Source organism: Narcine bancroftii, chromosome 5 (genome assembly GCF_036971445.1).
Source record: "Narcine bancroftii isolate sNarBan1 chromosome 5, sNarBan1.hap1, whole genome shotgun sequence".
Lineage (NCBI taxonomy): Eukaryota > Metazoa > Chordata > Chondrichthyes > Torpediniformes > Narcinidae > Narcine > Narcine bancroftii.
Genome location: NC_091473.1, coordinates 99,672,455 through 99,685,720, shown reverse-complemented (window position 1 = coordinate 99,685,720; position 13,266 = coordinate 99,672,455). Strand labels below are relative to the sequence as shown.

At 38.0% G+C, this 13,266-nt stretch overlaps 1 protein-coding gene and 2 long non-coding RNA genes across 3 annotated transcripts in view; 2 read left to right on the top strand and 1 right to left on the bottom strand.

The window, feature by feature from the left end:
• The window catches only part of LOC138763780 (uncharacterized), a 42,866-nt gene extending 40,059 nt beyond the window's left edge, over nt 1–2,807 (top strand). The window contains exon 3 of the long non-coding RNA XR_011357782.1: nt 3–2,807. This is a non-coding gene — a long non-coding RNA (uncharacterized lncRNA). The remainder of the gene's footprint in view (nt 1–2) is intronic.
• The window catches only part of LOC138763781 (uncharacterized), a 40,201-nt gene that overhangs the window by 24,317 nt on the left and 2,618 nt on the right, over nt 1–13,266 (bottom strand). The window contains exon 2 of the long non-coding RNA XR_011357783.1: nt 9,556–9,739. This is a non-coding gene — a long non-coding RNA (uncharacterized lncRNA). The remainder of the gene's footprint in view (nt 1–9,555; nt 9,740–13,266) is intronic.
• On the top strand, nt 5,921–8,158 carry caiap (CARD- and ANK-containing Inflammasome Adaptor Protein). Its single transcript, XM_069936332.1, has one exon. The coding sequence runs from the start codon at nt 5,921–5,923 to the stop codon at nt 8,156–8,158; it is 2,238 nt and encodes a 745-aa protein (XP_069792433.1).

Below are 13,266 nucleotides of genomic sequence, written 5' to 3'. Positions count from 1 at the left end.
AGCACAATTGGTTTGATTTGGTGGAGCAAAGAGGCTGAAATCCAATTCGTGGACAAATGCTTGACATCTCCAATTATTTCCTTGTGAAGACACTCATGACTATCTCAAGGCTTCAGAGCCCTTTGGACCAAAAAGATGTCTGACTAATCTGAATCCCATATATGTTTGAAATGTGTAATTAATATGATAATATATAAATAAACAAACATGTTTACGAATGATCACAGCTGCATATCTAAGGCAAGATCCCATAATGTATATCAGAAAACAATGTTCCCAAACTTCTTTTGCTGCAATCTAACTTCAGTGATATTTGTTTGTTCTGTCTCTCAGACTCTCCCTTCCCATCTTCTCAATATCAATCTTAATTACAACCACTGAATAAAAACTTTTTATAATTGTACTTCCCATTGGCTCTTCTCCCCCACCCCCATACCATTTTGGAGAGGTACATCCCCTGTTTATAACCTAGGCCATGGATGGCATATGGCCCCTTTAATACCATGTTATATTCCAAGAAGATGTCTGTGAACTAAAGGGTTTCATGAGCAATTTACTCCCAATTCTAACAAATGTCATGACAGAAAAAAAATTGCTTGGCTGAAAATGCTGCCAATCTACATGAATAATTCAACAACTTCTGAAAAGTGCTTAAGTGATTAAGAAAGAATTTTTAAAAAGAGTACTTCTGGAGATAGTGCTTTTATATTCTATCCTGCCATCTTCTGGGACATCAAGGTGAAAAGCTCACGAACCACTATTGCCACAGTGGTCACATTTTACTGGAGTAGTTGAAGTTGTCTTTCAATCAAATTACTTTGATGGAGAATAAATCAGAACTTAATCTAATGTAGTTGGTTCTTAAATTGTCCTCACCAAGAAATTAAAACATATTTTTTTCCAATTTGATGCATGTACCTGAGGGTATTCTATTTCTTAAACTTTTAAATATATAATCTTTGCTTTTAAAATTTAAAACTTTGTACAAAAGTTGATTTCTATGATTTGATTTCTTATCACAAGCAACATGGTCTGATTTAGAAATTGCATTTTGATAGAAAGAAGCCAATTGCTTGGGAGAGGAAGTTGTAAACACTTACAGGGTCACTTTGTGTTGTATAATAAGTATACCATCTGTCAATGTCTAACTAATTATATCTCAGGCTATCATCAATTAAGTTCAGTAAAGAATCACAGTTTTTCCCTAAAACACCACTGACCCCTAGTGGTTATGCAAATTTTCATAAACATTTAGAGAACTAAAAAAAAGCAGCACTTTTTACATAACTTCATATCATCTAAAGTACTATGGAAAGATAAATTTCAAAATTTTCAAGTATTCAGCTGTTCAAACTGAGACATTGCTCAACATAAGTTTTTCCTGTCTTTCCAGAATAGAAACAATTGGTAGGCAGACGGTGCTAGTCCAGAATTGCCATTATTAGGATCACCATGATATATGTGCTTGTTATCTTTTCCTTCTTCTTTTCTTTTTCAGCACCAATACCTGTTTCCATCAAGAATTTGAGTCTCCCTCATCTTGAACCTCCCCACAATGGCAACGTTTCACACCCAGCATCATCCTAAAGTGCAGTTTTCTTTGCACCAACACCATTAAACCCTATTTGTCCTTTTGCCCCCTGGGCAAACCCCCCTCCCCCCAACACTCATAAAAATGGAAAGAATTTATAGCTGCAAAAGATGAAGCAACAACATGGCAACACATTGCAGCTCTCAAATATTAAATAATTTTTTTTCCAATAGTGGTGTACAAAATTGAGTTGAAAGCTCAATGAAAGCTGTGCCCTTTTTATCAACCTTTGCTAGTCCTGCAAAATTCTCATCTTCTAACCTTTTTATCGACCATAATCTTGCCTCTTTCGAATAACTATCTGCTAAATTTAATATACCCAGCACCATTTTTCCTGTTATTTACAGGTTAGGAATTTTTTTGAACTCCTTATCATTGAGACTTCCTCAGGACCTGGAGTATAATGTTATAGGGAAAATATATAATTTTCAACCAGACTATAAATGGCTGTTGTCTGCCTGTATGAACTAGTTTTGCTACCTAAGGATAATTCCTTGCATGGAATTTAAAAAAAACTATGGGAAAAAGATCCAACAAATATTTTCTGAGACTACATGGGATCCTATTTTGAGACATATTCATTCATCTTCTCTTTGAGCTAGACATTGGCTATTGCAATTTAAAGTAGTACATCATGCCCATTATTCCAAAACCCAGTTGGCTAAATTCTATCCTAATTTATCTTCTAAATGTGATCAATGTAAAACTAAGAATGGTTCATTGTATTGTTTTGGTTATGTCCTTCTCAATTATTGGGAAGGTGTATTTTATACAGTATCTTTAGTTCTATCTCCTTTTATTGCCTTGTTTGGAATATGTGGGTCCAATGATCCAATATTGAATTCTTCACAACCCCGTGTAGTAGTTTTTGCCTCCCTGATTGCCAGAAGGGACATACTAATGAAATTGAAAGATGCTGTCCCTCCCACTCACACTAAATGGGTGTCTGATGTGATGGCTTGTCTTTAGAAAAAAAATTAGATGCTCCACTACTGTAATGAATGTAAACTTTATTTCTTTATGGGGTTCTTTTCTTAATTATTTCTCAAATTTGTAAGCTTAACTAATTTTTGATTCTTGACCTCATTGTTTATTTTTCTTTTCATTATAAGGTAATGTACTATGTATTTTGCTAACAGCCTCTGTAGGTCGGGGTTTGAATTTGTAGAATAGCCAGTTTCTTTTTTTTTGCATGTATTCTTTTTTATATGTAAAGTAGGTTTTGTCATTACTGATATTAGAATCAGATAAATTTGATTATTGTTCTATTTATATGTAACATTTGCTAAATGAAATTAATAAAAGTATTGAAAAAGAAAAAAATCACATCTTCTAATTTTGCACATTACTGTTCACTTTATGCCCACAAGGCTTGACCTTCATCTCATGCAAAGTTCTACTGCCTCTGGTCCCACCCCACTCGCAGCCAGCAAGTCTCGTCTGCCAATCTTTCCTGTTTTCTCACACCCTCAGTAGGTCCCCATCCCCATCGATGACTCATATGTATTATTGGACAAGATTACCATTGATTGTTAATGGGAAAGATGATTGGGCATTTTAAAATTGCTCTCTTCAGTTAATATTCTGAAGTAAACAGGCGTGATTTTATTTTCCTTTTTTTTTTTGCGTGATTTTATTTTCCCAACTAACACCTACTGTTTTGTATTTTCTACCTTATTTCAATACTGTTTCAATACTATCCCAAGTACCCACTCCCTGACCCAAACTATTTTCCCTTCTTTTTCTCCGGAAAGCATTGCCCCATGCTGCGTGTGCACTTGAAAGAGTTCTTCTTTGGCTTGGCTTCGCGGACGAAGATTTATGGAGGGGGTAAAAAGTCCACGTCAGCTGCAGGCTCGTTTGTGGCTGACAAGTCCGATGCGGGACAGGCAGACACGATTGCAGCGGTTGCAGGGGAAAATTGGTTGGTTGGGGTTGGGTGTTGGGTTTTTCCTCCTTTGCCTTTTGTCAGTGAGGTAGGCTCTGCGGTCTTCTTCAAAGGAGGTTGCTGCCCGCCAAACTGTGAGGCGCCAAGATGCACGGTTTGAGGCGATATCAGCCCACTGGCGGTGGTCAATGTGGCAGGCACCAAGAGATTTCTTTAGGCAGTCCTTGTACCTTTTCTTTGGTGCACCTCTGTCACGGTGGCCAGTGGAGAGCTCGCCATATAACACGATCTTGGGAAGGCGATGGTCCTCCATTCTGGAGACGTGACCCATCCAGCGCAGCTGGATCTTCAGCAGCGTGGACTCGATGCTGTCGACCTCTGCCATCTCGAGTACTTCGACGTTAGGGATGTAAGCGCTCCAATGGATGTTGAGGATGGAGCGGAGACAACGCTGGTGGAAGCGTTCTAGGAGCCGTAGGTGGTGCCGGTAGAGGACCCATAATTCGGAGCCGAACAGGAGTGTGGGTATGACAACGGCTCTGTATACGCTTATCTTTGTGAGGTTTTTCAGTTGGTTGTTTTTCCAGACTCTTTTGTGTAGTCTTCCAAAGGCGCTATTTGCCTTGGCGAGTCTGTTGTCTATCTCATTGTCGATCCTTGCATCTGATGAAATGGTGCAGCCGAGATAGGTAAACTGGTTGACCGTTTTGAGTTTTGTGTGCCCGATGGAGATGTGGGGGGGGCTGGTAATCATGGTGGGGAGCTGGCTGATGAAGGACCTCAGTTTTCTTCAGGCTGACTTCCAGGCCAAACATTTTGGCAGTTTCCGCAAAGCAGGACGTCAAGCGCTGAAGAGCTGGCTCTGAATGGGCAACTAAAGCGGCATCGTCTGCAAAGAGTAGTTCACGGACAAGTTTCTCTTGTGTCTTGGTGTGAGCTTGCAGGCGCCTCAGATTGAAGAGACTGCCATCCGTGCGGTACCGGATGTAAACAGCGTCTTCATTGTTGGGGTCTTTCATGGCTTGGTTCAGCATCATGCTGAAGAAGATTGAAAAGAGGGTTGGTGCCAGAACACAGCCTTGCTTCACGCCATTGTTAATGGATTACTGACAAATAATGAGACCAAGCATATAATTAGGCTTCATTCCAGGACCATAAATTTGGCTAGTTTTCCACTATCCCAAACTACTAAGGCCAATTACAAGTCCTAAAATAAAAAGTCCTAAGTACAAGTCCTAAAATCCAGACAGCTCGGAGATTATAACAATCTTACTCTTAAACCAGCTGATACTTCACAGAAGCAATCTCAATCTAAATGAGGCATGGATGACAAAACAGTGATTCCATCTTTAATCTTTTTAAACAATATTACATGCAATCCCATAGGTTTTCTTGCACACTAATTAGATTAAAATACTCCCTCCCTCTCACTACCATTAATCACTCAGCAGACTTAATCCTGGAAGTTCACTGGGCTGCATGACACAATTGCATTTTGAATCTTTCAACTGAACGTCATTTCCTTCTGAAAGGTCATAGACTTAAAAAGTGTGTGACCTGACCTGTTGAGCATTTCCAGTGTAATAGGTTTTCAATCATTTTTCATCCATGGTCAACTTTCTCAATGTTATAATTACGATTTCAAGTTTCACACAAAAAAAACTTTTAGATCAACATATATCTTCATACTTTGAAAACATTATATCATATTGTTCAAAATGGCACAATTCAAAAATGTGTAGGTTGCTTAGATTTTAAGATTTTGCAGATAGGATTTACCTTTGTAGATTATTTTTATCCATCAAAGAGAAAGTAAACCATCAGTTGGCCCCAAAACAAACTAAATATCTGCACAATTAGTTTAAAAAGCTTTGAGTGTATGTTCTTCAAACAGTTTGAGGATCCTAGCTTTTGTTACATATTACTTCTCAATACAAAGAACTCATGAACTCCAAGCAACAGTAGCTAGGCTGCAGATATTCATGTCACTTCTAACAGCAAACTAACATAATTACTGAATGGCAAACACAATGTTTTGTCTTAGAGAAGAGTGAAGTGACTTTCTTTTTCAGCTTTATTTTCAAGATACCAAGGACATCATCAAATATTTGTTCTGCAGGTCCAAAATAATGCTTGCCAACAATTTTAATGTTATTATTGTGCTGGGGCAACGTTACTAACCTGGTTTCCATGGCACTGTGGAACAACTAAGTCTCATTCAAGAACTCATCTTATGTAAGTTACAGACTTGCTGTGAATGTAATGCTCCGAGGATGCAATTTTAACTGTTTAATAATGACTGGCTTTCAGATACGGACTTCACCGTTAAGAAAATGCATCGAGTTTCATTGAGCTTTAAGATTTGACAATTGCCAGAAAGATAAAATCTTCTGGTGCTATTCAATTCAAACGGTAATTAGGATTCATGTTGATCTGCAATAATGCCTATACGCAGCACTGGTATTTTTACAAATCCATATGCAATTGAAGTGCTCCAGAGCAAGAAAAAGGAACTAGTCGCGGGGATTATAAATACTCATGACCTTCTGGACTGGTTGGTTGAGAATCGTGTCATTTCACCAGATAAAAGAATTGCAGTTTTGAATTACAGGACACGGGAGGAAATGAATACCAGAGTCCTGGACATGTTGATTTCTTGTGGTGAGAGGGCCTGCAGATTATTCTTCTATCCTTGCCTCAAGCATGTCGAACCAGCTCTCTACAATCACATCAGAAACTATATCAGTAATATGTCGAGCAGCTTTGGAGATGCCAAGAGACAATTGGTTGGTTATCTTCTGGAGAGAGATAAGGATGAAATTCCTAAGAATACCTCAAAAAAGATTGACCGACCTGTGCAAACTGTGGCACCTAAAAAGGAGGCACATCTGAATCTACAGACTCAACGAATGCAAAATGAGCTGGCTGAACTCCATCATATTGTAGCCTCGGGAGATCTATCCAGGCTCGGTAAAGCTATTGGACACAGTGATATTAATGGCATAAATGCTTCCAACGAAACTCTGTTGCATGTTGCAGCAGCCCATGGACATGTTAATATCATTGAATATTTATTGAATAGAGGAGCAAAGCTGGAGGTAAGGGATAACAAAGGGCAATCACCACTTCATCGGGCTGGAGAGAAAGGGCACACAGCAGCAGCCAAAGTCCTTCTTCGAGCTGGAGCACACCTCTATGCTTTAGATGCAGAAACTAGAACTCCGATGCACTTAGCTACCCAGAACAATTGTTTCGCCATAGTGAAGCTGCTGTTGAAAGAAGAGGCTAGAAGTGAGAAGAGGAAGAAATCTTTTTTACATATGGCTGCTCTCAGAGATGAAGGTAAAATTGCAGGGCTTCTTCTCAAATGTGGAGCTGTTGTAGACATTAAGGATGAGAAGAACAGGACCCCATTAATTCATGCTGTCTCCCTAGGACATATCAATATTGTGAAGGTGTTACTGGAGGCAGGAGCCAAAGTTGATGCTGATGTGATTGATTCAGTATTAAATTGTAATAACCAAACACTGATTAAACTGATTTTGGAGAAAGCCAGTGGGATTAGCCAAACTGTCTTTGTCAATGCACTCTTTAAAGCAGTTCAGAAAAATCAACACAGAACTGTGGGTGTTCTAATAGAACAAGGCATCGATACTAACACCAGAAATGGAATGCAATATACCCCTTTGCTGCTGGCAGCAGAACTTGGGCATGTGGAATCTGTCAAGGTCCTAATAGCTAACGGAGCTCATTTAGATGAAAGGACACCAAATATGAACAGTGCACTACACCTTGCAGCCCAGTCTGGTTCTCTTTCTGTAGCAAATCTGCTGATTGATGAGGGAATGGATGTAAACATTATTGGCCGTGGTGATCAAACACCTCTGCACATTGCATCATTTCATAATCAGCTACCAATAATAGAAGCTTTGATTAGAGCAGGTTCAAAGGTCAATGCCATCACTAAAGAAGCAATTACACCCTTGCACATTGCTTCTCAAAGAGGTCATCGAGAAACAGTTGAGTGCCTTCTTCAGAATAAAGCTGACGTGAATACTAAAGACAGATTCATGAGAACGCCTTTGCACATGGCTGCTGTAGCTGGACATGCCTCCATCGCAGGGCTACTTCTGTCAAGCCAAGCTGATCCTAATGCAGTGAATAAAGAGAAAAAGACTCCACTCCATTTGGCTGCAAATGAAGGCCATTTGGATTTTGTATCAATAATGTTAAGCAGAAGGGCCAAGTTTGCTGCAAAGGATATGGATGGGAATACTCCAATGCACTATGCAGCCAGCAAAAGTCATAGCATTGTTGTCAAAGCACTTTTATTGGCTGGAAAAAATAAAAACATTGACGACAAGAATGTTTGGCGCAAAACACCATTACATCTTGCAGCAGAATATAGTCACGAGGACCTTACAGAATTGTTATTAGTCAGTGGAGCTTCCATTAATGCTGTAGACAATGCCAAAGACACACCTCTGCATTGTGCTTGCAAATCGGGCAACATCAATGCTGTCCAGAAACTAATCAACTGGTCTGATGGTGAAAAACTTAAGTTTCACTCCACGAATAGTTTAAAGAAGACCCCTCTTCAGGTTGCCGAAAGTGGAGATACAGATAACCACCAACAAATAGCAATATTACTGAGAAAAAAAATGATGTTAACAAGATAAGAACAAATTCAATTTCACCATTAGCCTAATAAATTATTATGTAAACCAGTAAGTCCTCGTTTACATTTTATTTTATGCTGAGTTAACTCACATCGGCCTGATTAAGTTGGGAAGGTGCACAGCCCCGAGGAAGAGGAAAATAATATAAAAAAAGAATTTATCTGTGCTCCATCCCTATGACTTTTGTTTAAGTGATATGAGCATTGGATGAGACAAGATTAGGCTCAGATTTGACACTGCCTTCCCAACTCAAAGTTGAATAGTTATCCAGCACTTAATATCAAGATTCATCGATGAAGGTAGTCCACTTTTATATATTACAATGGGCTCTTCATTTATTTGGCACTTTGTATCATTACCTTTTCAGAGGAGGAGGATGAAATAGGCCAAAAGATTTGTCCAGAAGCTGTGCTATTCATTGTGTCTCAGATGGCTCCATGGATTATTGTGCATGTTATTTTCAGATCAGTTTAAATAAATTTTTCCATCAGAACAATTGTCTATAATAATTAAATTACAAAGATCATTTATTTTTCTCTAGAAATAATCTTTTTTTTATGATTTTGCACTTATTGTTGATTAATGTAAGTACTGGGTCTTTTAATTTTATTCTAGTACAAATTATATTATTAGCTTTTGGTCTTTTGGGTTTTAAATAAACATAGCTATTGCTGCCTGCATAGCCATCTTAGTTTTTCTGTTCATCTTTCAGGAAAAAAAAGGCAAAATTAATTGAATTGAAGTTTAATATGAATGAAAAATAATGTGTAAAGTTCGGAATGTTATTGACTACCACATATTGTTTCTGAGTGGAGATGTATCTTGCTATTTCTTTTCAGTAAACCTTAATTTTATATAGTAATTCCAATGGATATAAGATGCATACATTTCATTTCTGATTACTCATTAGCCATTAACAGTAAATGTTTATAAATGTATAGGTGGCAAGTATAGGGGTTTGGACTATCTCACCTATGAACTTTGAACTTAATATTTAACTTCTCCTCAGAGCAGTTTGAGCCACGAGGACAAAAACCTATATTCTTAAGCAGTGGTGAGGATAAAATGTAGGAGGAGTTAAACTTATTCAGCTTATCAAGTCTGCTTCTCACATCACACTGAAAATTACATATTCAAATCCCAATGTAGAATATAACTTCCAACAAAACTCTAAAATATTTCCTGGCTCCTGAAGGATTATAAATGAAACATTTAGCCATTAGTAAGTGCAAAAATAAGGAGCCGATTATTCAAAACAGAGATGCTTGGAAATTTCTTCACTCTGAGTGAAATGAGTGCCAGAATTCTCTGTCGTTGAGGGCAGCGAAGGCCAGATCATTAGATATATCTAAGGCAGAGCCAGTTAACTATTAGAAAGATAGAATAATTGAACTTACTGAATGGCAGGGCAGACTTGAGGCCTGGTGGCTAACTCCAGCTCCTAGTTTCTTGTGTTCCAATGATAATACAACAGAGTGTGCAGCTTCATTCTTCAGATTATATTCGCAGCAATTAATCAAACATCTCTCATAATCCTGACCCTTAATTTCCAGTGATATTATAGAATTTATGTTTCAGATGCTGATGGAAAACCGTGTAAAAATGAACACTTTCTGTTAGTTTCTCTGGAGTTCTTGTTCCTTATTCATAACTTGTGCATCACACACGATAATATATTGATTTATATGTCGTGGAACTTGGGAAAAACTGGATTGTTCTTGCTATGAAGATATAATTCAAATAACACTCCTCATTTTGAGGAGTGGAATGGATAGCATAGCAGTTAGAACAATGGTAGTACAGCGCCAGCAGCCTGGGTTTGAATCCATCGCTGTCTGCAAGGAGTTTGTATGTTCTTCCCATGTTCATGTGTTTCCTCTGGGTGATTTAGATTCCTCCCACATTGCAGAGATGTACAGGGTTAGTAGGTTAATTGGTCACATGGTTGATTTGGGTGTCACTGTTTGTTTTTGCTTTCCATTGGAACATATTTGTGTGAAAGAGTTGAAAGGGGGAGATTTACCAGGATGATACCTGGTTTAGAGAGTATGCATTATGACCAGAGATTAAGGGAGCTTGGGCTTTACTCTTTGGAGAGAAGGAGGATGAGAGGTGACATGATAGAGATTTACAAGATATTAAGAGGAATAGATAGATAGCTAGTTCCTCCTTCCCAGGGCATGGCTTTAAGGTAATGGGTGGAAAGTTCAAGGAAGTTCAAGGATCGTTACATCGATAGGAGGGGACTAGAGGGGTATGGACCGGGTGCTGGTCAGTGGGACTAGGAGGGTGGGGATTTGCTACGGCATGGACTAGTAGGGCTGAACTGGCCTGTTCTGTGCTGTAAGTGGTTATATGGTTATTAGAGGAAGGTTTTTTTTATCCAGAGTGGATGGTGCGTAGAATGGGTCAGAGGTGGAGGCAGGTACAATGGTGAATTTCAAGAGACTACTAGACAAGCATATGGAGTAATTTAAAATGGAGAGTTATGGGGAAGGCAGGGTCTCAAGGTCGGCACAACATTGTGGGCCGAAGGGCTTGTACTGTGCTGAACTATGTTCTGTGTTCAATACAAATAATATTGTCTTAGCATAATGGCAATAAGTTTTATTAACTTTGACAAAAATAACATTCTTACAGAGACATGCATAGAATCATTAGTAAAATTTAATGTAAAACAACAAGTTAGTGGAATCAATAAACAGAAGATGTCAGGCTTGAAATGTTCATGGGAAATGTTACTTAGGTTAATGTTCTGGTGGTCACATAACATAACCCAATACAAGTATTTCATAATATAGTCTGTGTGATTTGCAATTCAAGTGAGAGAAATAGCTGAAATACTGGAATGCCATTTATTGGAACTCTGTGTGATCTTCCCATAAAAATTATGATGGATACTCCACAGAAGTTTTGTTTGCAAATTCTGACATATAAAATAACCAGAAGATATAATTTACATAATGTCAAAAATGGTTAATATGGTTAATAAAGTATTGTTAAGCAACCTGTGCTCACTAATTCCCAATAAAATGGACATGTTGAGATTCTGTGAAAGTTTCTGTTGTTTACAAATCTCCTTGTGAAAATAAATATAGAATCCATTACTTGAATAATGCAATGCAAAAGGATGATAAAAATATTCATAAAAGTAGATTTAATCAATAAAATACACAATTATTTTCTGGATACAACCCATTGGCATAATCCAACTAAGGTCATGAAGAAAGAAAAGATGAACTTTGAAAGGAGGCTAGCAAATAGCATCAAAAAGGACACTGAAAGCTTTGTTAAGTATATTAAAAGGAAAAAAAGAGATGAGAGTAGATGTAGGACTGATAGAAAATGACACTGGAGAAATTGTAATAGGAGAAAAGGACTTGGCAGAAGGACTGAATTAGTATTTTGAATCAGTCTTCACTGTGGAAGACATAAACACGCCTGACTTTCAAGGTTGTCAGGGAAGAGAGGGGAGTGTAGTCACGATCACCAGAGATGCTTAGGAAGTTGAAAGGACTAAGGGTAGATCAGTATCCCAGACCAGACAGAATGCACCCTTGGGTTCAGAAAGAAGTAGCTACAGAGATATGGAGGCACTAGTAATAATTTTCCAAGAATCAAAAAATTCGGACATGGTTCCAGACAACTGGAAAATTGCAAAGATCACTCTGCTATTTAAAAAATGAGGGAGAGAGCAGAAAGGAAATTATAGACCTGTTAACGTAACATCAGTGGTTGGGAAGTTGTTGGAGTCGATTGTCAAGGATGAGGTTACAAAGTATCTGGAGGTGCATGACAAGATAGGCCTAAGCTAGCATGGTTTCCTGAAAAGAAAATCTTGCCTGACAAACCCACTGAAATTGTTTGAGGAAAGCACAAATCGGCTAGATAAAGGATAAACTGTAATTGTTGTCTTTTTGAACTTTTGCTTTTTGACAACCTGCTGCATCTAGCCCATGGAATTACAGGAAATAGCATTGGTAGTGCATTGGGTAGTCGGCAGGAAACAGAGAATGGAAATAAAGAAATCACATTTTGGTTGGCTACAAATTATCAATGGTGTTCTTCAGATTTAGATTGTGGAATAAATAGCTTTGTGACTGTTTGCAAATTATACAAAGATAGGTGGAGGAGTGGGAGTGAGGAGGAAAATGAGAGGCTGCAGATCAGGAAAATGGGCAGAGAAGTGGAAAGTCAAGTTTATTGACATCTGATTATACAAGTACAACCTGGACAAAACAGCCCTCTCTGGTTCTCAGTTTAAAAACATGCAGACAAACAACCAGACATACCACATATACAAACAAATAATACATATGCAGAACAAGTATTATATCTATAAAAATAAATAAATGTTGTTTTGTACATATTAAAGTCTTGGATGGTTAGCGTGAGCAGTTCCTTTGGTTGTTCAGCCTTCTCACTACCCATGGGAAGAAGCTGCTCCTTAGCCTGGTGTATCTCTTCCCCCACGGGAGTGGCTGAAAGATGCTGAGTTCAGAGTGGAAGAGGTCCTCAATGATTTTGTGTGCTCTTTTCAGACGACAATCCTGGTAGATCACATCAATGGGGAGGGGGAGGGGGGGTGAGGGAGACTCCAGTGATCCTCTCTGCCACTCTTATGGTCCTGTGGATTGACCTCCAATCCATTTCTTTGCAGCAACCGTAACACATGGTTATGCAACCGGTCAGGATGCTCTTTCTTTCTTTTTCAATCTTTTTATTATTATTATAATTTATAAACACATACAGTTCAAAGAGATATAAAAAATACATAGTAAGTAATGAATTAATACAGAGATATTAAACAATAATATTACAAAATAAAAATATATCATAAAAAAAAATTTAGATCAGTTTAGGGTGTGAACTATCTCTAAAAAAAAATAACAAAGATAACAAAAATAACAAAATATGAAAAAAGAGAAAAAAAAACCCCAAAAAAGAAAAAACAAATCTGAATTAAAAAAACTTTTTAAAAAACCTACAGATATAGCTAAACCACGCCGATCACTCCAATCTCATCTTACAGCCAGGATGCTCTTGATTGAGCTCCTATAGAAAGATGCCTTGCCCACTTCAGTCTTAATAGGAAGTGCAGTTGGTGT